The sequence below is a fragment of the Globicephala melas genome, chromosome 3 (assembly GCF_963455315.2).
Source record: "Globicephala melas chromosome 3, mGloMel1.2, whole genome shotgun sequence".
NCBI classification, from domain to species: domain Eukaryota; kingdom Metazoa; phylum Chordata; class Mammalia; order Artiodactyla; family Delphinidae; genus Globicephala; species Globicephala melas.
The window spans coordinates 47,307,146-47,332,879 of record NC_083316.1 but is presented as its reverse complement, the minus strand read 5'-3'; the positions used below and the strand labels follow the sequence as shown (position 1 = coordinate 47,332,879).

The 25,734-nt window shown below is 39.6% G+C and overlaps 1 protein-coding gene across 2 annotated transcripts in view; it reads left to right on the top strand.

Annotated features, from left to right (window-relative positions):
* DEPDC1B (DEP domain containing 1B) overlaps positions 1 to 25,734 on the top strand; it is a 106,954-nt gene that overhangs the window by 36,170 nt on the left and 45,050 nt on the right. For both annotated transcript variants that reach the window (XM_030843828.2, XM_030843824.2), the window contains exons 3-4: positions 21,723 to 21,858; positions 25,511 to 25,638. In XM_030843828.2, the coding sequence (XP_030699688.1) occupies positions 21,723 to 21,858; positions 25,511 to 25,638 (264 nt within the window). The remainder of the gene's footprint in view (positions 1 to 21,722; positions 21,859 to 25,510; positions 25,639 to 25,734) is intronic.

Below are 25,734 nucleotides of genomic sequence, written 5' to 3'. Positions count from 1 at the left end.
ATGGGTTTCTGGGAAACAGTGGTCTCAGAGAGATTGGCTCCTATAATAATCACTACTGAATTGCTTTTTTTAATACAAAGGCTTTAGGCTACTAAGGCAAAGAGGCAGGGTGGTAAAAGCTGTAGATGCTGCAAATTTCTACAGATGCTAAAGGAACAATTTTAGTATATATTGTGAAAAGGACTTTAAGTCATTCCGTCCTCTGTCATTAATGAGTGAAATTTATTAAGATTTATAAACTTGTTTTCCTTGGGGTTTAGAGGCCCTAGAATATTTTTATTGATTGATTAGGTAATGAATTCTGGTTTGTTTCAAGTACATTCATCAAAGGATAGTAGCTTTGGTATGGATTATTATTATTTTTTACATTTTTTTGTGGTACGCGGGCCTCTCACCGCCGCGGCCTCTCCTGTTGCGGAGCACAGGCTCCGGACTCCCAGGCCCAGCGGCCATGTCCCACGGGCCCAGCTGCCCTCCCGGACCGGGGCACGAACCTGTGTCCCCTGCATCGGCAGGTGGACTCCCAACCACTGCGCCACCAGGGAAGCCGGGTATGGATTATTTTTTAATTGCTTTTTTCCAACCAGTATTTGGCAACAGAGGTGGCAGTAGGAGACCTGGGTTGTTTTATTGAATGATTAGCTGTGGCCAGTTCCTTTTCTACCCTCAGATTTTTCAGTGTGCAAATGTGGAGTTTGTGCTAGATCATTCTAAGGGAACTTTATAATTTTGGAATTCATGACCATGTTGGGATTAAATTTATAGTTGGTGTTTATTTATTTATTTTTTGGCCATGCCTTGCAGCCTGCAGGATCCCAGCTGCCCAGTTAGGGGAGCGAACCCGGGCCCTTGGCAACGAAAGCAAGAAGTTCCAACCACTGGACCGCTGGGGAATTCCCTATATATATATATATTTTTTAACATCTTTATTGGAGTATAATTGCTTTACAATGGTATGTTAGTTTCAGCTTCACAACAAAATGAATCAGTTATATATATACATATATTCCCATATCTCTTCCCGCTTGCGTCTCCCTCCCTCCCACCCTCCCTATCCCACCCCTCCAGGCGGTCACAAAGCACCGAGCTGATCTCCCTGTGCTATGCGGCTACTTCCCACTAGCTATCTACCTTACGTTTGGTAGTGTATATATGTCCATGCCTCTTTATCGCTTTGTCACCGTTTACCCTTCCCCCTCCCCATAGTCTCAAATCCATTCTCTAGTAAGTCTGTGTCTTTATTCCTGTTTCACCCCTAGGTTTTTCATGACATTTTTTTTTCTTAAATTCCATATATATGTGTTAGCATACGGTATTTGTCTCTCTCTTTCTGACTTACTTCACTCTGTATGACAGACTCTAGGTCTATCCACCTCATTACAAATAGCTCAATTTCGTCTCTTTTTATGGCTGAGTAATATTCCATTGTATATATGTGCCACATCTTCTTTATCCATTCATCCAATGATGGACACTTAGGTTGTTTCCATCTCTGGGCTATTGTAAATAGAGCTGCAATGAACATTTTGGTACATGACTCTTTTTGAATTATGGTTTTCTCAGGGTATATGCCCAGGAGTGGGATTGCTGGGTCATATGGTAGTTCTATTTGTAGCTTTTTAAGGAACCTCCATACTGTTCTCCACAGTGGCTGTATCAATTTACATTCCCACCAACAGTGTAAGAGGGTTCACTTTTCTCCACACCCTCTCCAGCATTTATTGTTTCTAGATTTTTTGATGATGGCCATTCTGACTGGTGTGAGATGATATCTCATTGTAGTTTTGATTTGCATTTCTCTAATGATTAGTGATGTTGAGCATTCTTTCATGTGTTTGTTGGCACTCTGTATATCTTCTTTGGAGAAATGTCTATTTAGGTCTTCTGCCCATTTTTGGATTGGGTTGTTTGTTTTTCTGTTATTAAGCTGCATGAGCTGCTTATAAATTTTGGAGATTAATCCTTTGTCAGTTGCTTCATTTGCAAATATTTTCTCCCATTCTGAGGGTTGTCTTTTGGTCTTCTTTATGGTTTCCTTTGCTGCGCAAAAGCTTTTAAGTTTCATTAGGTCCCATTTGTTTACTTTTGTTTTTATTTCCATTTCTCTAGGAGGTGGGTCAAAAAGGACCTTGCTGTGATTTATGTCATAGAGTGTTCTGCCTATGTTTTCCTCTAAGAGTTTGATAATTTCTGGCCTTACATTTAGATCTTTAATCCATTTTGAGCTTATTTTTGTGTATGGTGTTAGGGAGTGATCTAATATCATACTTTTACATGTAGCTGTCCAGTTTTCCCAGCACCACTTATTGAATAGGCTCTCCTTTCTCCACTGTACATTTCTGCCTCCTTTGTCAAAGATAAGGTGACCATATGTGCGTGGGTTTATCTCTGGGCTTTCTATCCTGTTCCATTGATCTATCTTTCTGTTTTTGTGCCAGTACCATACCGTCTTGATAACTGTAGCTTTGTAGTATAGTCTGAAGTCAGGGAGCCTGATTCCTCCAGTTCCTTCTTTCGTTCTCAAGATTGCTTTGGCTATTCGGGGTCTTTTGTGTTTCCATACAAATTGCGAAATTTTTTGTTCTAGTTCTGTGAAAAATGCCAGTGGTAGTTTGATAGGGATTGCATTGAATCTATAGATTGCTTTGGGTAGTAGAGTCATTTTCACAATGTTGATTCTTCCAATCCAAGAACATGGTATATCTCTCCATCTATTTGTATCATCTTTAATTTCTTTCATCAGTGTCTTATAATTTTCTGCATACAGATCTTTTGTCTCCTTAGGTAGGTTTATTCCTAGATATTTTACTCTTTTTGTTGCAATGGTAAATGGGAGTGTTTTCTTGATTTCACTTTCAGATTTTTCATCATTAGTATATAGGAATGCCAGAGATTTCTGTGCATTAATTTTGTATCCTGCCACTTTACCAAATTCATTGATTAGCTCTAGTAGTTTTCTGGTAGCATCTTTAGGGTTCTCTATGTATAGGATCATGTCATCTGCAAACAGTGACAGCTTTACTTCTTCTTTTCCGATTTGGATTCCTTTTATTTCCTTTTCTTCTCTGATTGCTGTGGCTAAAACTTCCAAAACTATGTTGAATAAGAGTGGTGAGAGTGGGCAACCTTGTCTTGTTCCTGATCTTAGTGGAAATGCTTTCAGTTTTTCACCATTGAGGATGATGTTTGCTGTGGGCTTGTCATATATGGCCTTTATTATGTTGAGGAAAGTTCCCTCTATGCCTACTTTCTGCAGGGTTTTTATCATAAATGGGTGTTGAATTTTGTCAAAAGCTTTCTCTGCATCTATTGAGATGATCATATGGTTTTTCTCCTTCAGTTTGTTAATATGGTTTATCACATTGATAGATTTGCGTATATTGAAGAATCCTTGCATTCCTGGAATAAACCCCACTTGATCATGGTGTATGATCCTTTTAATGTGCTGTTGGATTCTGTTTGCTAGTATTTTGTTGAGGATTTTTGCATCTATGTTCATCAGTGATATTGGCCTGTAGTTTTCTTTCTTTGTCACATCCTTGTCTGGTTTTGGTATCAAGGTGATGGTGGCCTCGTAGAAGGAGTTTGGGAGTGTTCCTCCCTCTGCTATATTTTGGAAGAGTTTGAGAAGGATAGGTGTTAGCTCTTCTCTAAATGTTTCATAGAATTCGCCTGTGAAGCCCTCTGGTCCTGGGCTTTTCTTTGTTGGAAGATTTTTAATCACAGTTTCAATTTCAGTGCTTGTGATTGGTCTGTTCATATTTTCTATTTCTTCCTGATTCAGTCTTGGTAGGTTGTGCATTTCTAAGAATTTGTCCATTTCTTCCAGATTGTCCATTTTATTGGCATAGAGTTGCTTGTAGTAATCTCTCATGATCTCTTTTATTTCTGCAGTGTCAGTTGTTACCTCTCCTTTTTCATTTCTAATTCTATTGATTTGAGTCTTCTCCCTTTTTTTCTTGATGAGTCTGGCTAGTGGTTTATCTATTTTGTTTATCTTCTCAAAGAACCAGCTTTTAGTTTTATTGATCTTTGCTATTGTTTCCTTCATTTCTTTTTCATTTATTTCTGATCTGATTTTTATGATTTTTTTCCTTCTGCTAGCTTTGGGGTTTTTTTGTTCTTCTTTCTCTAATTGCTTGAGGTGCAAGGTTAGGTTGTTTATTCGAGATGCTTCCTGCTTCTTAAGGTGGGCTTGTATTGCTATAAACTTCCCCCTCAGAACTGCTTTTGCTGCATCCCACAGGTTTTGGGTCGTTGTGTCTCCATTGTCAGTTGTTTCTAGGTATTTTTTGATTTCCTCTTCGATTTCTTCAGTGATCACTTCATTATTAAGTAGTGTATTGTTTAGCCTCCATGTGTTTGTATTTTTTACAGATCTTTTCCTGTAATTGATATCTAGTCTCATGGCGTTGTGGTCAGAAAAGATACTTGATACAATTTCAATTTTCTTAAATTTACCAAGGCTTGATTTGTGACCCAAGATATGATCTATCCTGGAGAATGTTCCATGAGCACTTGAGAAAAATGTGTATTCTGTTGTTTTTGGATGGAATGCCCTATAAATATCAATTAACTCCATCTCGTTTAATGTATCATTTAAAGCTTGTGTTTCCTTATTTATTTTGATTTTGGATGATCTGTCCATTGGTGAAAGTGGGGTGTTAAAGTCCCTTACTATGAATGTGTTACTGTCGATTTCCCCTTTTATGGTTGTCAGTATTTGCCTTATGTATTGAGGTGCACCTATGTTGGGTGCATAAATATTTACAATTGTTATATCTTCCTCTTGGATCGATCCCTTGATCATTATGTAGTGTCCTTCTTTGTCTCTTCTAATAGTCTTTGTTTTAAAGTCTATTTTGTCTGATATGAGAATTGCTACTCCAGCTTTCTTTTGGTTTCCATTTGCATGAAATACCTTTTTCCATCCCCTTACTTTCAGTCTGTATGTGTCTCTAGGTCTGAAGTGGGTCTCTTGTAGACAGCAAATATATGGGTCTTGTTTTTGTATCCATTCAGCCAATCTGTGTCTTTTGGTGGGAGCATTTAGTCCATTTACATTTAAGGTAATTATCGATATGTGTGTTCCTATTCCCATTTTCTTAATTGTTTTGGGTTCGTTATTGTAGGTGCTTTCCTTCTTTTGTGTTTCTTGCCTAGAGAAGTTCCTTTAGCAGTTGTTGTAGAGCTGGTTTGGTGGTGCTGAACTCTCTCAGCTTTTGCTTGTCTGTAAAGGTTTTAATTTCTCCATCAAATATGAATGAGATCCTTGCTGGGTAGAGTAATCTTGGTTGCAGGTTTTTCTCCTTCAACACTTTCAATATGTCCTGCCACTCCCTTCTCGCTTGCAGAGTTTCTGCTGAAAGATCAGCTGTTAACCTTATGGGGATTCCCTTGTGTGTTATTTATTGTTTTTCCCTTGCTGCTTTTAATATGTTTTCTTTGTATTTAATTTTTGACAGTTTGATTAATATGTGTCTTGGCGTGTTCCTCCTTGGATTTATCCTGTATGGGACTCTCTGTGCTTCCTGGACTTGATTAACTATTTCCTTTCCCATATTAGGGAAGTTTTCAACTATAATCTCTTCAAATATTTTCTCAGTCCCTTTCTTTTTCTCTTCTTCTTCTGGAACCCCTATAATTCGAATGTTGGTGCGTTTAATGTTGTCCCAGAGGTCTCTGAGACTGTCCTCAGTTCTTTTCATTCTTTTTTCTTTATTCTGCTCTGCAGTAGTTATTTCCACTGTTTTATCTTCCAGGTCACTTATCCGTTCTTCTGCCTCAGTTATTCTGCTATTGATCCCATCTAGAGTACTTTTAATTTCATTTATTGTGTTGTTCATCGTTGCTTGTTTCATCTTTAGTTCTTCCAGGTCCTTGTTAACTGATTCTTGCAATTTGTCCATTCTATTGTCCATTCTATCTCCAAGATTTTGGATCAACCTTACTATCATTATTCTGAATTCTTTTTCAGGTAGACTGCCTATTTCCTCTTCATTTGTTAGGTCTGGTGGGTTTTTATCTTGCTCCTTCATCTGCTGTGTGTTTTTCTGTCTTTTCATTTTGCTTATCTTACTGTGTTTGGGGTCTCCTTTTTTGCAGGCTGAAGGTTCGTAGTTCCTGTTGTTTTTTGTGTCTGTCCCCAGTGGCTAAGGTTGGTTCAGTGGGTTGTGTAGGCTTCCTGGTGGAGGGTACTAGTGCCTGTGTTCTGGTGGATGAGGCTGGATCTTGTCTTTCTGGTGGGCAGGTCCACGTCTGGTGGTGTGTTTTGGGGTGTCTATAGACTTATTATGATTTTGGGCAGCCTCTCTGCTAATGGGTGGGGTTGTGTTCCTGTCTTGCTAGTTGTTTGGCATAGGATGTCCAGCACTGTAGCTTGCTGGTCGTTGAGTGAAGCTGGGTGCTGGCGTTGAGATGGAGATCTCTCGGAGATTTTTGCTGTTTGATATTATGTGCAGCTGGGAGGCCTCTTGTGGACCAGTGTCCTTAAGTTGGCTCTCCCACCTCAGAGGCACAGCACTGACTCCTGGCTGCAGCACCAAGAGCCTTTCATCCACAGGGCTCCTTAATTTGGGATGATTAGTTGTCTATTCAGGTATTCCACAGATGCAGGGTATATCAAGTTGATTGTGGAGCTTTAATCCGCTGCTTCTGAGGCTGCTGGGAGAGATTTCCCTTTCTCTTCTTTGTTCTCACAGTTCCCAGGGGCTCAGCTTTGGATTTGGCCCCGCCTGTGCGTGTAGGTCGCCGGAGGGCGTCTGTTCTTTGCTCAGACAGGACGGGGTTAAAGGAGCCGCTGATTCGGAGGCTCTGGCTCACCCAGGCCGGGGGGGTAGGGAGGGTCACGGAGTGCGGGGCGGGCCTGCAGCGGCAGAGGCCGGCGTGACGTTGCAGCCTGAGGCGCGCCGTGCGTTCTCCCGGGGAAGTTGTCCCTGGATCCCGGGACCCTGGCAGTGGCGGGCTGCACAGGCTCCCCGGAAGGGCGTGTGGCTAGTGACCTGTGTTCGCACACAGGCCTCCCGGCGGCGGCAGCAGCGGCCTTAGCGTCCCATGTCCGTCTCTGGGCTCCGCACTCCCAGCCGCGGCTCGCGCCCGTCCCCGGAGCTCTCTCAAGCAGCGTTCTTAATCCCCTCTCCTCGTGCACCAGGAAACAAAGAGGGACGTAAAAGTCTCTTGCCTCTTCGGCAGGTCCAGACCCCTCCCCGGACTCTCTCCCGGCCAGCCGCGGCGCACCAACGCCCTGCAGGCTGTGTTTACGCCGCCAACCTCAGTCCTCTCCCGGCGCTCCGACAAAAGCCGGAGCCTCAGCTCCCAGTCCCGCCCGCCCCAGCGGGCGAGCAGACAAGCCTCTCGGCTGGTGAGTGCCGGTCGGCCCGATCCTCTGTGCTGGAATCTGTCCGCTTTGCCCTCCGCACCCCTGTTGCTGTGCTCTCCTCCGCGGCTCCCAAGCTCCCCCACTCCGCCTCCCGAAGTCTCCACCCGCGAAGGGGCTTCCTAGTGTGTGGACACTTTTCCTCCTTCACAGCTCTCTCCCGCTGGTGCAGGACCCGTCCCTATCCTTTTGTCTCTGTTTAGTTTTTTCTTTTGCCCTAACCAGGTACGTGGGGGGTTCCTTGCCTTTTGGGAGGTCTGAGGTCTTCTGCCAGCGTTCAGTAGGTGCTCCGTAGGAGTTGTTCCACGCGTAGATGTATTTCTGGTGTATCTGTGGAGAGGAAGGTGATCTCCGCGTCTTACTCTTCCGCCATCTTCCCGGAAACTCCCTATAGTTTTTAAAGACAAATGTTGCCCAGTAGAGAGAGCTCTGCTCTATTTGAATGTCCTCAATCTTGAGAAATACATTTTTCATGCAAGAGTGTATAAACTATATTTGAACAATTTATATAGGAATAATAAAGCAAACACTTAACTACCCACAATTTATTTCTTCTCTAGAGAGATCATCAATGTCCTGACCTCATTTGTTAATGTGTTAATCATTTCCTTGCTTTTCTTTATTGTTTTTAACACTTAGATTTGTATCCTTAAACAATATACTATTTTTATTTGAAACATTTTTCTTTGTTTTGAAATTTATATTAAAGATATCAAAGAGTGTCTGTTCTCTGACTTATTCTTTTGTTGCTCATGATTTTTTGAGATCTCATCCATGTTGATGTGTTTAATTATAGTCGTGGAATTTCCTCAGCTATATTATGTTCTATTATATTGATATAATCTCTGTAATCTGTCTCTTCTCCTGACAGTAGAGATTTGGGTTGCTTTGAGTTTTTTTCTATTATAAACAATGCTGCCATCAACATTTATGAACATGTATCCTTTGCACATGTGTGTTTCTTTAGGTTACCCAGAGTTACCGAGGAATGGAATTAGTATACAGGATATGGGTATGTTCATACATGCATGTTCAACTTTACTAGGTCATGCCAGCTGTTTTCTGTAGTGAATATGCAAATTTTTATTTCAGTAGTAGAAAATATTTGATATTGACTGACTCTACCTTTTGCCGATCTGTGAAATGATCTTTTATTGTGATGTTATTTTGAATTTCCTTGATTGCTAATGAGATTAAGTATCTTTTTTTTTAATTGAAGTATAGTTGATTTACAATATTGTGTTAGTATCAGGTGTACAACAAAATGGCTTGGTTTCATATATTCTTTATTTTTTGATTCTTTTCCATTATAGGTTATTTCAAGGTATTGAATGTAGTTCCCTGTCCTATACAGTAAATCCCTGTTGTTTATTTTGTACATGATCGTGTGTATCTGTTAATCCCACACTCCTAATTTATCCTCCCCCACCCCGAGATTAAGTATCTTGTTATATGTTTATTCATCATTCCTGATTCCACACCTGGAAGTGCCTGCCTCATGTCTTTGTCTTCTCCATAGGATTTTTATTTCTTATAAATCCTTAGCAGTTTTTAAAAATATTCTGGATATTAATCCTTTGTCAATTATATAGATTACAAAATCTCACTTTTTTTTCACCTTATGGTGTCTTGATGAACAGAAAAGTTTTTAATTGTGATGTAAGTGAATGTATCAGGCTTTTTTTTTATACTGTGTGGTTTTTATGTCTTGCTTAAAAAAATTCCTTTATTGCCCAAGGTCAGAGAGATATTTTCTTATATTGTGCCCTGAGTTTTATGGTTTCGCCCATGATTCTTATTCATAGTGTGATTTTGGGTTTGTTCTGGTTTTCTACTGCTGAAAAACAATTTACCCCAAACTTTAGTGGCTGAAAGCAGCCATTTTATTTAGCTCATGGTTTTTGTGTCAAGAATTTAGAAAAAGCTCAGCTGGCAGTTTGCCGCTTACCCACAAGGCATTAGTTGGGCTAGAAAATTCACTTCCAAGATGGCTTCTTTCTCTGCTCACAATAGTGGTGTCTTTGTGCTTCCTGGCTCCCTTCTCTTTCTACATGAGCTTTTATCCTCTAGGGCATCTCCCATGGCTTGTGCTCCTTGCAGCATGATGGGCTTAGGGTAGTTGCTATTCTTATGGGGTTGTTGGCTTCTAAGAGGTATGTTCCAAGAATGAACATCCCAAGAGCAAGTATTTACAATAGGCAAGAAGAGGAAACTGCCAGGCAGCTAAGATCTATGCCTGAGTTGGCAAAGTGTCACTTCTGCTTATTCTATTTATTCAGAAGAATCACAGAGCTCACTCACGTTCAAAGGAGTAGAGAAATAATCTCCTCCTGTTGATAGGAAATGTTAAAGTCACATTGTGGAAGAGGCATAAAGAATGGGAGATATTGTCGTGGCCATCCTTGAAAAATACAATCTGACCACAATAACATTCGTTTGCAAACTATATTCACCCCCTTCCTCAAGACTCCCAGAATTCATCATGTTATGGCATCACATACCGGAATCAGTAGCCCATACATTGCACTTCTAAAATGCAGTTGAGGGACTTCCCTGGTGGTTCAGTGGTTAAGAATCCTCCTGCCAATGCAGGGGACACAGGTTCGAGCCCTGGTCCGGGAAGATCCCACATGCCGTGGAGCAACTAAGCCCATGCACCACAACTACTGAGCCTGCACTCTAGAGCCTGCAAGCTACAACTACTGAGCCCACACCCCACAACTACTGAAGCCCGCGCACCTAGAGCCTGTGCTCCGCAACAAAGAGAAGCCACTACAATGAGAAGCCTGCGCACTGCAATGAAGAGTAGCCCCCACTTGCTGCAACTAGAGAAAGCCCGCATGCAGCAACGAAGACCCAATGCAGCCAAAAATGAATAAATAAATAAGTTTAATAAATTAGGAGGAAGCCATTTGATACCTAAAAAAAAAAAAAGTAAATTAAAAAAAAATGCAGTTGAACATACGTCTGCCATTCCTCGATTAGGTCACAGTTCTGCTTCCTGGGAGTGATTCTGTGTGGTTCCTGCCTACACCCTTGTGCTCTTAGCTCTAATTTCTGAGCATTCTGGCCCATGACTGCAGTGGAAAGCTTTCTCAGATGCTTCCTGCTTATAGAAGCTTGAGATTCTTGATTGTTCTTTTAATTTTGAATTGTTTCTTTTTTAGTCCAAGTGGCTGGTGATTCTGTTAGTACTATTATCTTTAAAATGCTGTGGCTTTTCTATGAATTTCATTGTGCTTTAATCCATTAGACAAAAGTCACACTCATAAATCTCTTTGAGATAGACTCTCCCCTGCCTTGGGCTGTTATAAGTCTGCTGTGGTACAACGCTCTTAAGATTCTTAAAGTACTGCTTTTATAAGGTATTACCTTAAATCTTCCTGAAGTTATAGCAAAAGTTTTATAGCCACACACTTGTGACTCCTCTGAGACAGTAGTTTACTAGAAACATCTTGAATTTGATATTTGTTGTAAGACCATTTTTACTTTGAGAACCTTTTGCTGGGAGAGATTAAGGATGAGAAATAGCTTTGTTTTCTAATCATTCAAGTCATGATTCCTTGATATTGCCTCTAAATTCTGCTTAAAAACTAAAAAGTTCCTTCTTCAGTTTCTTTCTCTCTGTCTATATCTTTTTATCAAGGCTAAAAGAAACAAGTCGGCATTTTGAACATTCATCCTGGGAAACTCCTTAGATCCACCTTTTGTATCTTCCTTGTAACCGAAGGTGCCAGTTTTAACCGAACTTTATGCCACTACGTAACATGGGTCTTTCTCTGTCTTCCAATAACAGCTTCCTTGCTGTTCTTCCAGCCTCCGCTAACAAGTCTCTCTGAGCTCCTTCAGACCTCCACTCACTGCCTGGCCCTGATGCCACACACTTCTGTTCTGGTTATCTGTTGTTGTGTAACAAAGCTATGCCCAAACCTAGTGGCTTAAAACAATCATTGTAACTTTTACGTAATTTTGTGGGTTGGGAATTAGGAAGGACTTAGCTGGACATCAGCTGAGGCTGAGGAGTCCACCTCCATGGTAACTTCTTCATCCACAAGTCTGGAACTTTGGTGCTCCTTGACCTCAATTTCTTTCCACACAGGGTCTCATCTTCTAGGGCCTCTTCCTGTTGCTTAGGCATCTCACAGCATGCTGGGCTCAGGGTAGTCGCACTTCTTACATGATGACTGGTTTCCAAGAGGGAGCTTTGCAAGAATGAATGATACAAGGGCAAGAGTTCCAAGAGGCAGGAAGAAAGTTTCAGGCTAGTTAAAGCCTAGTGCCCAGAACTGCCACACTGTCACTTCTGCCATCTTCTATTTATCAAATCAGTTAGAGAGGGCTCACCCTAACTCGGATACACTCTACCTCTTGTTGGGGTAGTGGCAAGATCACATTGCAGAAGCACGTGTAGGTGGGAGGTAATGTTGCAAAACATCTTTGGAAGTGCACTCTGCCACAGGGATGCAGACTGTTCCCAAATGGATAACCAATTGGATCAGAATTCTTTATTGAACAGTCTGTACTTTTTCATTGATCTGTAATGTCTGTTCTGTCATAAATCAGGTTTGTAAACGTGTGTATTTGTTTTAGATTGCCTGTTTTTACTCGTGGTTTACAACTGGGGGCCATTCTGCAGGGGACAATATTTGGAGACATTTTTGGTTGTTACGCTTGGGAGAACATGCTGCTAGCATCTAGTGGATCTGCACAATGTGCAGAACTGCCTCCCACGACAAAGAATTATACAGCCCAAATGTCAATAATTCTGAGTTGAGGGCTTCCCTGGTGGCGCAGTGGTTGAGAATCTGCCTGCCAATGCAGGGGACACGGGTTCGAGCCCTGGTCCGGGAAGATCCCACATGCCACGAAGCAACTAGGCCCGTGAGCCACAACTACTGAGCCTGCGCGTCTGGATCCTGTGCTCCGCAACAAGAGAGGCCACGATAGTGAGAGGCCTGTGCACCGCGATGAAGAGTGGCCCCCGCTTGCCGCAACTAGAGAAAGCCCTTGCACAGAAACGAAGACCCAACACAGCCAAAAATAAATAAATAAAAATAAATAAAGGAATTGCCTTAAAAAAAAGAAAAAAAAATTATGAGTTGAGAAATCATGGTCCGTGCCACCAGTATCATCCTACCGTATTATCTTAGTTAGCTTAATAGCTGGTACAGTAAGTCACCTCATTTTGCTTTTCTTCTTTAAGAATGTCTTGATTATATTTGGTCCCTTGCATTTCCGTATAAATTTTAGAATCAGTTTATCATGTGTCATGGAAAACTTTATATTTTGACTGGAATTTCGTTGTAACTATATATCTTCATGATGGAAATTGACATTTTATGATATTGAATCTTCTTATTCACTAACATGATATCTCTATCAATTTAGTTCTTTGATGCCTTTTAATAAAACTTTATAATTTTCTTATTAAAGGGCTTGCAAATCTTTTGTGCAAGATTTGCTCTCTTGGCCAGGTAGCTGCTGGGCTTTTAATAAGTTGTGTTCCTCTTTTGGGCCTTAATTCCCCTAAGTGAAAAATGTGACATTTGGAATAGAGATGACATGATTAAAATGTTAGAAATTGAAAACTGTCAATGTACAAAATACAGGTGGTCCTCTAGAGGGAGCTCTTCTGCATTTCATCTCAGATCGGGTTGACAGTCGGCTGTGAAGATACCACCTCAGTACTGACAGCTGCAGATGTTATAGCACAGACCTCATCTTATCAGGGCAGAGGAAGAAAGTGACTCCCTAGTATCTCATCAATCACAGTTCTCCACATAAGAAATTCTGCTTTGGTCTTTGGAAGATATTACTTGTTTCTGGGTATGGGAATACAAGAAATATATTTTGAACCTAGGAGGAAATTTATAGATCATCCAATTTAATCCCTTCATTTAACAAGTAAAAAAGCTATGATTTACATAGAGATGCTTTCTCTTTCCAAAGGATAAACAGCTTGTGAGAGAGCCAAGGCTGGAACTCAGGTCCATACTTTTCACACTATAGTTGAAGGAATGGGGAAAAGAAGTAAGCAGTGGGTATTAGTGATGGGGTGGGGGTAGGGATTATGTTTAATTTTTAAAGAATTGAGAGGTGGGTTGTCTGTGAATTCCTGAAATTATATGCAATATTGTATATGTGAATGTGAGAGTGTATGTGTGTATGCGAGTGAGAGTGTATGTGTGTGCATACACATGCTATACTTTGGCTAGAAATAGGACTTTTGCTGTGATTGTTGGCTTCTAAGAAATAGGATTGGACTTGGGTAAGCCAGCCTTTATTTACAAAGTAGAATAACTTTCACTGACTTTAGAGATGCATTTAATTTATAGTTTGGAATCATTTGGAAATAACTGCGTTGGTAACTTGAATACCAGAAATTTAAGCTGTCTTTCAGTTTATTTATCCTTAAGTTGATTTAATGATTTCAAGACCTCTTTTTTTTCTTACTGACTCAAAACTGACTTTTCAAGTAAAGTGCAGTTATTGGATGTTCTTTTCAGAGAAGATAAAGCTGAACTTCTCTCTGTTAGTCATCCTTTTTGAAGTCTATTGTGACTGTTTTTGAAAGGTTTCTCCATAGTTCTCTGATTTATGATTTATTATTCTTATTTATGATTCTTCTGATTCAGCTCAATACAAACTTGTGAACAGTAGACATTTTAAAATTCTTTATTTCTGCAGTTGCCTTATGAATAAGATCTTTATAGTTTATTTGGATTATTTTTTTGTGAATATCATGGACAAGATTTTAAGCCTTTATTTCGGCTTAAATAAATAAAAAATGAAGATAAAAAGTCATTACCTACTAACTTCTATGTCTACTTTTTAATTGATTTTATTTTATTTTTGGCTGCGTTGGGTCTTAGTTGCGGCACTCAGGATCTTTGCTGTGGCATGTGAGATCTTTCATTGCGGTGCGTGGGCTCTCAGCTGCGGTGTGCGGGCATCTCTCTAGTTGTGGTGTGTGGGGTCAGTAGTTGTGGTGTGTGGGGTCAGTAGTTGCAGTGCAGGGCTCTCTAGTTGTGGTGTGAGGGTTCTGTAGTTGCAGCATGCAGACTCTCTAGTTGTGACTTGTGTGCCTCAGTAGTTGTGGTGTGCGGGCTTAGTTGCCCCGCAGCATGTGGAATCTTAGTTCCCCGACCAGGGATCGAACTCACATCCCCTGCATTGGAAGGCAGATTCTTAACCACTGGACCACCAGGGAAGTCCCTATGTCAGCTTTAAGAACTAGAGTTCTTGGGCTTCCCTGGTGGCGCAGTGGTTGAGAGTCTGCCTGCCGATGCAGGGGACACGGCTTTGTGTCCCCGTCTGGGAAGGTCCCACATGCCGCGGAGCGGCTGGGCCCATGAGCCATGGCCGCTGAGCCTGCGCGTCCGGAGCCTGTGCTCCGCGACGGGAGAGGCCCCAATAGTGAGAGCCCTGTGTACCGCAAAAAAAAAAAAAAAAGAACTAGAGTTCTTGCATTGCTTTTTCAGTGCAATGCAATATATCCTTCTCTAGCAAGCTAACAGAAAAAGATGCTCTGAGAAAAATATGTATTTAATTGCCTCTATTGTTCTTTAGACTTCCATGTATTCATCCAAGGAGTGATGATGTTGATTCCCAGGGGGAATGAAAACAGAAAGGAGTATAAAAGGGCAGGGTAAGGATATTGGGAAGCTTTATATCTCCTCCAAGATGGATTTTTAGACTGAAGCTTCAGTCTCATTGCGAGGTGTTGGATATTCAAGGAAAGGAGGATTAATCTTTATTAGAAATAGTTATGAAAATGAATTTTAGGCCAAATGATTTTTGTGCTAATGTTACTTTCCTCAACAAGTGTTACTGAAGATTTATCTGTCAATAATTTCCATTTGCGTACTTACCACCTAAAAATTTCAGCAGGAGTTATGAGGCAGTAAGGGTTTTGAGCTGGGTGAAAGAAATGGCTTACCCTAACATCCCATTAAGAGCATGTTTAATCATGAAAATCAAGTGACAGACCAAGGTTTATTTATTTAAAAATGCATCACATGTTTGACTCCTGTTTTTCTTCATAAATGTTATTTAATGGGCGTAATGAATGGATGTTTTTATTTAAAAAATTAAAAAAAAATTTTTTTCCTTCTTTAACATCTTTATTAGAGTATAATTGCTTTAAAATGGTGTGTTAGTTTCTGCTGTATAACAACGTGAATCAGCTATATATATACATATATCCCCATATTTCCTCCCTCTTTCATCTCCCTCCCTCCCTCCCTATCCCACCGTTCTAGGTGGACACAGAGCACTGAGCTGATCTCCCTGTGCTATGTGGCTGCTTCCAACTAGCTATCTATTTTACATTTGGTAGTGTATATATGTCATGTCACTCTCTCACTTCGTCCCAGCTTACCCTTCCCCCCACTGTGTCAAGTCCATTCTCTATGTCTGTGTCTTTATTCCTGTCCTGCCCTTAGGTTCTTCAGAACCCTGTTTTTTGTTTTTTTTTTTAGATTCCATATATATGTGTTAGCATATGGTACTTGTTTTTCTCTTTCTGACCTACTTCACTCTGCATGACAGTCTCTAGGTCCATCCACCTCACTACAAATAACTCAATTTCGTTTCTTTTTATGTCTGAGTAATATTCCATTGTATATACATACCACATCTTCTTTATCCATTCATCTGTCGATGGACACTTAGGTTGCTTCCATGTCCTGGCTATTGTAAATAGAGCTGCAATGAACATTGTGGTACATGACTCTGTGAATTATGGTTTTCTCAGGGTATATGCCCAGTAGTGGGATTGCTGGGTCATATGGTAGTTCTATTTGTAGTTTTTTAAGGAACCTCCATAGTGGCTGTATCAATTTACATTCCCACCAACAGTGCAAGAGGGTTCCCCTTTCTCCACACCCTCTCCAGCATTTATTGTTTGTAGATTTTTTCATGATGGCCATTTTGACCGGTGTGAGATGATACCTCATTGTAGTTTTGATTTGCATTTCTCTAATGATTAGTGATGTTGAGCATCCTTTCATGTGTTTGTTGGCAATCTGTATATCTTCTTTGGAGAAATCTCTATTTAGGTCTTCTGCCCATTTTTGGATTGGGTTGTTTGTTTTTTTGATATTGAGCTGCAGGAGCTGCTTGTATATTTTGGAGATTAATCCTTTGTTGCTTCATTTGCAAATATTTTTTCCCATTCTGAGGGTTGTCTTTTGGTCTTGTTTATGGTTTCCTTTGCTGTGCAAAAAGCTTTGAAGTTTCATTAGGTCCCATTTGTTTATTTTTGTTTTTATTTCCATTTCTCTAGGAGGTGGGTCAAAAAGGATCTTGCTGTGATTTATGTCATAAAGTATTCTGCCTATGTTTTCCTCTAAGAGTTTGATAGTTTCTGGCCTTACATTTAGGTCTTTAATCCATTTTGAATTTATTTTTGTGTATGGTGTTAGGGAGTGTTCTAGTTTCATTCTTTTGCATGTAGCTATCCAGTTTTCCCAGCACCTCTTATAGAGGAGGCTGTCTTTTCCATTGTATATTCTTGCCTCCTTATCAAAGATAAGGTGACCATATGTGTGTGGGTTTATCTCTGGGCTTTCTATCCTGTTCCATTGATCTATATTTCTGTTTTTCTCCCAATACCATATATCTTGATTACTATAGCTTTGTAGTATAGTCTGAAGTCAGGGAGCCTGATTCCTCCAGCTCTGTTTTTCTTTCTCAAGATTGCTTTGGCTCTTCGGGGTCTTTAGTGTTTCCATACAAACTGTGAAATATTTTGTTCTACTTCTGTGAAAAATGCCATTGGTAATTTGATAGGGATTGCATTGAATCTGTAGATTGCTTTGGATAGTATAGTTATTTTCACAGTGTTGATTCTTCCAACCCAAGGACATGGTACATCTCTCCATCTGTTTGTATCATCTTTAATTTCTTTCATCAGTGTCTTACAGTTTTCTGCAGACAGATCTTTTGTCTCCTTAGGTAGGTTTATTCCTAGGTATTTTATTCTTTTTGTTGCAGTGGTAAATGGGAGTGTTTGCTAAATTTCTCTTTCAAAAATTTTATCATTAATGTATAGGAATGCAAGAGATTTCTGTGCATTTATTTTGTATCCTGCTACCCTACCAAATTCATTGATTAGCTTTAGTAGATTTCTGGTAGCATCTTTAGGATTCTCTATGTGTAATATCATGTCATCTGCAAAGAGTGACAGTTTTAATTCTTCTTTTCTGATTTGGATTCCTTTTCTTTCTTTTTCCTCTCTGATTGCTGTGGCTAAAACTTCCAAAACTATGTTGAATAATAGTGGTGAGAGTGGGCAACCTTGTCTTGTTCTTGATCTTAGTGGAAATGGTTTCAGTTTTTCACCATTGAGAACGATGTTGGCTGTGGGTTTGTCATATATGGCCTTTATTGTATTGAAGTAACTTCCCTCTATGCCTACTTTCTGAAGGGTTTTTATCATAACTAGGTGTTGGCTTTGTCAAAAGCTTTCTCTGCATCTATTGAGATGACCAGATGGTTTTTCTCCTTCAGTTTGTTAATATGGTGTATCACATTGATAGATTTGCGTATATTGAAGAATCCTTGCATTCCTGGGATAAACCCCACTTGATCATGGTATATGATCCTTTTAATGTGCTGTTTGATTCTGTTGGCTAGTATTCTGTTGAGGATTTTTGCATCTATGTTCATCAGTGATATTGGCCTGTAGTTTTCTTTTTTTGTGACATCTTTGCTTGGTTCTGGTATCAGGGTGATGGTGGCCTCGAAGAATCAGTTTGGGAGTGTTCCTCCCTCTGCCATATTTAGGAAGACTTTGAGAAGGATAGGTGTTAGCTCTTCTCTAAATGTTTGATATTATTCTCCAGTGAAGCCATCTGGTCCTGGGCTTTTGTTTGTTGCAAGATTTTTAATCACAGTTTCAATTTTAGTGGTTCTGATTGGTCTGTATATATTTTCTATTTCTTCCTGGTTCAGTCTCAGAAGGTTGTGCTCTTCTAAGAATTTGTCCATTTCTTCCAGGTTGTGCATTTTATCGGCATATAGTAATTTATTGGCTTGTAATAATCTCTCATGGTCCTTTGTATTTCTGCAGTGTCAGTTGTTACTTCTCCTTTTTTATTTCTAATTCTATTGATTTGAGTCTTCTCTCTTTTTCATGATGGCTAATGGTTTATCAATTTTTTTAATGTGCTTAAAGAACCAGCTTTTAGTTTTATTGATCTTTACTATTGTTTCCTTCATTTCTTTTTCATTTGTTTCTGATCTGACCTTTATGCTTTCTTTCCTTCTGCTAACTTTGGAGTTTTTTTGTTCTTTCTCTAATTGCTTTAGGCATAAGGTTAGGTTGTTTATTTGAGTTGTTTCTTGCTTCTTGAGGTAAGAGTGTATTGCTATCAACTTCCCTCTTAGAACTGCTTTTGCTCCATCCCATAGGTTTTGGGTCGTCGTGTTTTTATTGTCATTTGTTTCTAGGTATTTTTTGATTTCCTCTTTGATTTCTTCAGTGATCTCTTGGTTATTAAGTAGTGTATTGTTTAGCCTCCATGTGTTTGTGTTTTTTACAGAATTTTTCCTGTAATTGATATCTAGTCTCATAGCATTGTCATCAGAAAAGATACTTGATATGATTTCAATTTCCTTAAATTTACCAAGGCTTTTTTGTGACCCAAGATATGATCTCTCCTGGAGAATGTTCCATGAGCACTTGATAAGAAAGTGTAATCCGCTGTTTTTGGATGGAATGTCCTATAAATATCGGTTAAGTCCATCTGTTTAATGTATGATTTAAAGCTTGTGTTTTTTATTTTTTTTCATTTTGGATGATCTGTCCATTGGTGAAAGTGGGGTGTTAAAGTCCCCTCTTCCTATTGTGTTATTGTCGATTTCCCCTTTTATGGCTGTTAGCATTTGCCTTATGTATTGAGATGCTCCTATGTTGGGTGCATAAATATTTACAATTGTTATATCTTCTTCTTGGATTGATCCCTTGATCATTTGTCTCTTGTACTTCTTTGTCTCTTGTACTAGTCTTTATTTTAAAGTCTGTTTTGTCTGGTATGAGAATTGCTATCCAGCTTTCTTTTGATTTACATTTGCATGGAATATCTTTCCATCCCCTCACTTTCAGTCTGTATGTGTCCCTAGGTCTGAAGTGGGTCTCTTGTAGACAACATATTTATGAGTCTTGTTTTTGTGTCTATTCAGGCAGTCTGTGTCTTTTGGTTGGAGCATTTAATCCATTTACATTTAAGGTAATTACAATATGTATGTTCCTATTACCATTTTCTTAATTGTTTTTGGTTTGTTATTGTAGGTCTTTTCCTTCTCTTGTGTTTCCTGCCTAGAGAAGTTCCTTTAGCATTTGTTGTAAAGCTGGTTTGGTGTTGCTGAATTCTCTTAGCTTCTGATTGTCTGTAAAGGTTTTAATTTCTCCATCGAACCTGAATGAGATCCTTGCTGAGTAGAGTAATCTTAGTTGTAGGTTTTTCCCTTTCATCACTTTAATTATGTCCTGCTACTCCCTTCTGGCTTGCAGAGTTTCTGCTGAAGGATCAGCTGTTAGCCTTATGGGGATTCCCTTGTATGTTATTTGTTACTTTTCCCTTGCTGCCTTTTTTTTTTTTCTTGCGATACGTGGGCCTTTCACTGTTGTGGCCTCTCCCATTGCGGAGCACAGGCTCCAGACACGCAGGCTCAGTGGCCATGGCTCACGGGCCCAGCCACTCCACAGCATGTGGGATCCTCCTGGACCAGGGCACGAACCTGTGTCCCCTGCATCGGCAGGCAGACTCTCAACCACTGCACCACCAGGGAAGCCCCCTCCCTTGCTGCTTTAATATATATTTTTTGTATTTAATTTTTGATAGCTTGATTAATATGTGTCTTGGCTTATTTCTCCTTGGATTTATCCTGTATGGGACTGTCTGTGCTTCCTGGACTTGATTGACTATTTCCTTTCCCATATTAGGGACGTTTTCAACTATAATCTCTTCATATATTTTCTCAGTCCCTTTCTTTTTCTCTTCTTCTTCTGGAACCCCTAAAATTCGAATGTTGGTGCGTTTAATGTTGTCCCAGAGGTCTCTGAGATGGTCCTGAATTCTTTTCATTCTTTTTTCTTTATTCTGCTCTGCGGTAGTTATTTCCACTATTTTATCTTCCAGGTCACTTATCCATTCTTCTGCCTCAGTTATTCTGCTATTGATTCCTTCCAGAGGATTTTTAATTTCATTTATTGTGTTGTTCATCATTGTTAGTTTGCTCTTTAGTTCTTCTAGGTCCTTGTTAAACGTTTCTTGTATTTTCTCCATTATATTTCCAAGATTTTGGATCATCTTTACTCTCATTACTCTGAATTCTTTTTCGGGTAGACTGCCTATTTCCTCTTCATTTGTTTAGTCTGGTGGGTTTTTACCTTGCTCCTTCATCTGGAGCATCTGTGTATTTCTCTGTCTTCTTATTTTGCTTATCTTACTGTGTTTGGGGTCTCCTTTTTGCAGGCTGCAGGTTCGTAGTTCCCGTTGTTTTTGGTGTCTGCTCCCATTGGGTAAGGTTGGTTCAGTGGGTTGTGTAGGCTTCCTGGTGGAGGAGACTGGTACCTGTGTTTTTGTGGACACAGCTGGATCTTGTCTTTCTGGTGGGCAGGACCACGTCCAGTGGTGTGTTTTGGGGTGCCTGTGAATTTATTATGATTTTAGGCAGCCTCTCTGCTCATGGGTGGGGTTGTGTTCCTGTCTTGCTAGTTGTTTGGCAGAGGGTGTCCTGCACTGTAGCTTGCTGGTTGTTGATTGGAGCTGGGTCTTAGCGTTGTGATGGAGATCTCTGGGAGAGCTTTCGCTGTTTGATACTACGTGGGGCCAGGAGGTCTCTGGTGGACCAATGTACTGAGCTTGGCTCTCCTACCTCAGAGGCTCAGGCCTGACACCTGGCTAGAGCACCAAGACCCTGTCAGCCACACGGCTCCAGGAGTCATCGTCATGACAGCCCTTCACTCCCCCACAGCAGACTCAGCAGCCGTACAGACAGTGCACTTCAAATTGCCAATCTGGCAGACTGCCTGCAGAATCATTCCTCCTCCTCCTCGTCTGCCTTGGGGGGAGCTGGCGCAGCCAACTTGGCCAAGAAGACGAGGAAAAGGTGTGGGGTCTGTGTGCCCTGCAAGAGGCTCATCAGCTGTGGCCGAATGAATGCTTTTAAAAAATCATACATTGTTGGGTACTATTAGCCGTGTGTAATGATTTAAGTACGAATTCATTACCTGAAGTTTGGAATTATATAAACTATCATGGATAAAAGAAGTGGGGACTATTGTTAAAATATCTGTGTTTCCCACTGACTGCAATAATATTTTCTTCTTGGTTTTTAGATTTCCTCCTTCCTCACCCCTGAGACCATATCCAAAGAGGCCCCCATATCAAAAGGATGTTATTAAATTTCCAGAATGGGATGATCCCCTACCAGGCACTTCACAAGAGAATATCCCAGTGAGGCCAGTTGTGATGGTAAGTGCCATTATAGAAGCAGGAGGACTAGCAGAGGGAAAGATAAGAAATAGTCTGTGAACCATCAGGCTTAGTCCAGTTTTTCTTTCGATCCCTTGGAAACAATGGTCTGAAAGCACTTTAAAACAATATCATATCCGTTGATAGCTGAGAGACTAGTAACACGGGAAGTGGCTTTTGCAGTTTTTCACTCTTGCCTATGGGCACTGTGACTGAATACATGGTAGCTGTTTTCATATGTTTCGACTGAGCAGTTTTCTCTTAAAACTCCCTTCTAATTTCCTTTTCCTTTCTATTCTATAATTTTCCTCTTCTCCCTCTTTGTCTTCTCTTCCTGAACTTTTTTGTAATTATTACCAGTTGAAAGTGAGAAGTTTGGGACATGGAAGATTGTGGAGTGAGCCCTGACACAATATGAACAAAGATAGGTTCTGCTAGTTTTGGGAAACCTAAGCACATTGTAGAATAAACTACCTTTTTTGGGGTGTACTTCTTCCTTGAAATACCTCAGTAGAAAACTATTAAGATTGCCATAATGCTAAAAAATAAAATGCAGACAAATATTTTATACTGCAGTTTTTAAAAATTGTACCAACACCAACGTTTTAGGTTAATCTAGTCTTATAGGACTGGATGTCCAGTTCATACATTTGCAAAGATATGTTGTAAACATTTTTAGGCAATGTGATTGAAAGAAAAAAAATTTTTTTAACAGAGGTTGTATTGTATCTCAGTTTGGGGAGAATAATTAAGCAACTTAGGCTTTATCAAAAATAATTCAAGAAAAAGAGTGGCACCAGTGACAGAAGTGGGGACTCCGTATGAACTTGCAGATTAGTCAGGGACAGTGATGAATGTAGTTTTAAATATGTTTGATGAGAAAGGTGGGTTGTATTAAATGGAAGTATCTAACAGGCAGATGGAGATAAAAGCTCTGGAACTTAGATGAGAGGTCGTATTTGAAAGTCATTAACATTCATTCAGCAAAGATTTGCTGATTGTCTACTGTGTGCCATGCATCCTGCCAGGTTCTACAGATGCAGCTGTATGTAATACGGTTTTTCCTCCAGAAGGGCTCATAGTCTAGTGAAGTATTCAATACGATGATAGATTATTAGAAAACAAAGTGGAACTACTCTGAAAGAGTGAGCACAAAGGGTATTTGAGGACTATTTAATTCATTACTAATGAGGAGAACTTAATTAAGGTCTAGCTGATAGTTCCTGTACTTAAGAAAGTTAAAATACCAGCTCCATGAAATCAGGTTCATTTTTTTTAACATTTGTGTTTAAACACCTAATATGACCCCATCAGTAGAGTGGTTATTCAACAGATGTTTTTTCATTATAATGTCATCCAGTATTGTTTATACAAAAGAGGTAAAAATCCCATATTAAACTAATGTGTATTTATGTCATCGATATAATAACCTCCCTTTTTTGTTCTTTTTGGTTCTGTGAACCTTTAGGAAGACCAGCTGGTCATTAGCACACTTTTCATGCACCAATGAAGAAGACAGTGTCATCTCTCTTCTCTCTTCTGTTTTCAGTTTCTAATTTTTCATCAGCCCTGAAGTGGTGGTATACCAGTCTCAGATTCATCAAACATTTCCCCCACAGCTTGTCATGTCGCTGGTCGTCTGTATGTATATTTCTGATAATGTTGCTCTTGCCTTTTCTTGTACTTCCCTCTAAATCAAGTGGTGGAGGTTTGAGCTCCTCACTTGCTACAGTTCTCTAAAGCTTGGGCTGTCCGGAGGAAGAGGACTGTCCAGAGGAAGAATGGCAGAGCAGGATCTGTTTCCCCACTTGGGCCTTATGCAGGTTTTAGGTTGATGAGGTTAGTAGTCAATAGAGAAACAGTCCACCTTTCTTATAGGACCTGAGCTCGTATTCATTTCTTCTATCTTACTTGTCCTCTTTGTATCTCTGCCTCCACTTTGCTTGTTCGTTTTTGTTTTTGTTCTGTCCTATCCTCTCTCTTGCCTAGCCATTTTATAAAATAAAATGAAGTGAGGCAAATAGAATGATTTGTTGTGTTTGCTGAGGGGCAGTGTAATGTGGAGAGGACAAGTGTGAGCTCTGGAGACAGACTGCTGGATTTGAATCTTGACTCCTTCATTTACTAGCTGTGTGATTTTGTTTCTCTGTTTTATTCACCGTGTCTGTGTCTCAGTTTTCTTTTTGGTGAAAGTGAGATGAAAACACCCCCCTGGGGTAAGGTCATTATGAGAATCAAGTGACTTCCTATCTATAAAGTGTATAGAAGGTGCCTGACACACAGGTTTTCAGAAACTGTTAACTGCTATTGCTGTTATTAACAGAATTGTTCATAGGTAGAGACAAAAGAAAAAAAAAGTACTCATAATATCATCCAGAGAGAATTAATATTAACATTTTTGTTGTGTTTTATTTTTTCCACGCATGTTTTTAAAAACAAAATGAGATTGTGCTGTGCTGTTTTGGTAGCCTATGTTCTTCACTTAGAACAGTGTATTGTGTCCATTTTTTCATGTTATTCAACATCATTTTTAATATCTGCATCATGTCTATAAAGGATTATGGTTTACTTATCCAGTTCTTTACTGTTAGATGTGTACCATGTTTTCAGCTTTTTCAGTATGTGTGTAAACAATGCAATGAACAGTATCTTTACAGATAAATAGTTGAGTATTTCTTTAAGATAACTTTTAGAAGTGAATTTGCTAGGCAAATGCAACAACTGATATTCCTGCCTTTAAAAGAGAACACCTAATTTGGATACTTTAAAAAAAAAAAGTCACAAATCCATGTGACCTTCAAGTTTCTTTTGTAGTTCAGTAATTCTCCAAAAACGAAACTAAAAACCACATCAAAAAACAACTGTCCAGTTCACTTTTTCTAATTAATAAGATTTTTCTATAATGACACTTCTGCAAAAAACTATTATAAAAGTCCTTTGTAGGTGATTTCTTACATGTTTTGCCTTTAAAAGTTCATAGTTCCTCACTGTCATTACCAAAAGGAAGTTTTAAGATTTCTGTCTAGTAGCCTAAATGTGAGAAGGGAGGTGCTAAGAATGTTGAAGCGCTAAAGCTATGTGACTTTGAGCAAATTACTTAACCTCTCTGGGCTTTAGTTTTTCTTCCTGGCCATCTCCAGCTGTCCTTGTGGAGCTCTTTTTTTCCTGCCTTCTTCAGATGCCTAAGATCTGGGGCCTGCTATCTAACATTGTACTTAGTTGATCTTTCCTTATAAAAAACAGAGAATTCTTGAAAGTAATAGACTTTAATGTTATTTTAAACAATCACTTAATTTGGACAGTGTGTGAATTTGGATAGATACTCCTCAATGTTAATTAATTTGAATTAATGAAATTTTATTTTACTGCTACTTCACTGATTAGTTAGAACTCCCACAGGGAAAAATAGCTAATGTCATGCTTATTGCCATAGCTGTTTTGCAATTCTTGAATATTCATTTATGATATGACCTGATCTTTGAGTCATACTTTATTACTCTGCAGTCCATGCAAAGAAAGTTAATGTTTCAAATTATTATTTTAAAACAAGTTAAAAATAACCAAATCAAAGAAATTTCTCATAAACTCATACCTCTGTCTATTGAAATACTTATTCTCTCTCTTTCTTACCCTCCTCCCCCACCCCAATTAGAATTCTGAGATATGGTACAAGCGTCACAGCATTGCTATTGGAGAGGTGCCGGCTTGCCGTCTTGTCCACCGCAGACAGCTGACAGAGGCCAATGTAGAAGAGTTATGGAAGACTATGACATTATCATAGTATGTGCATTTGCTATTAATGAGAACTTTAAGTATTTTTCTTTTTTTTTTCTGTTTTGCTTCACTACTACTCTCTGCATATTTAATTTTCTGAAA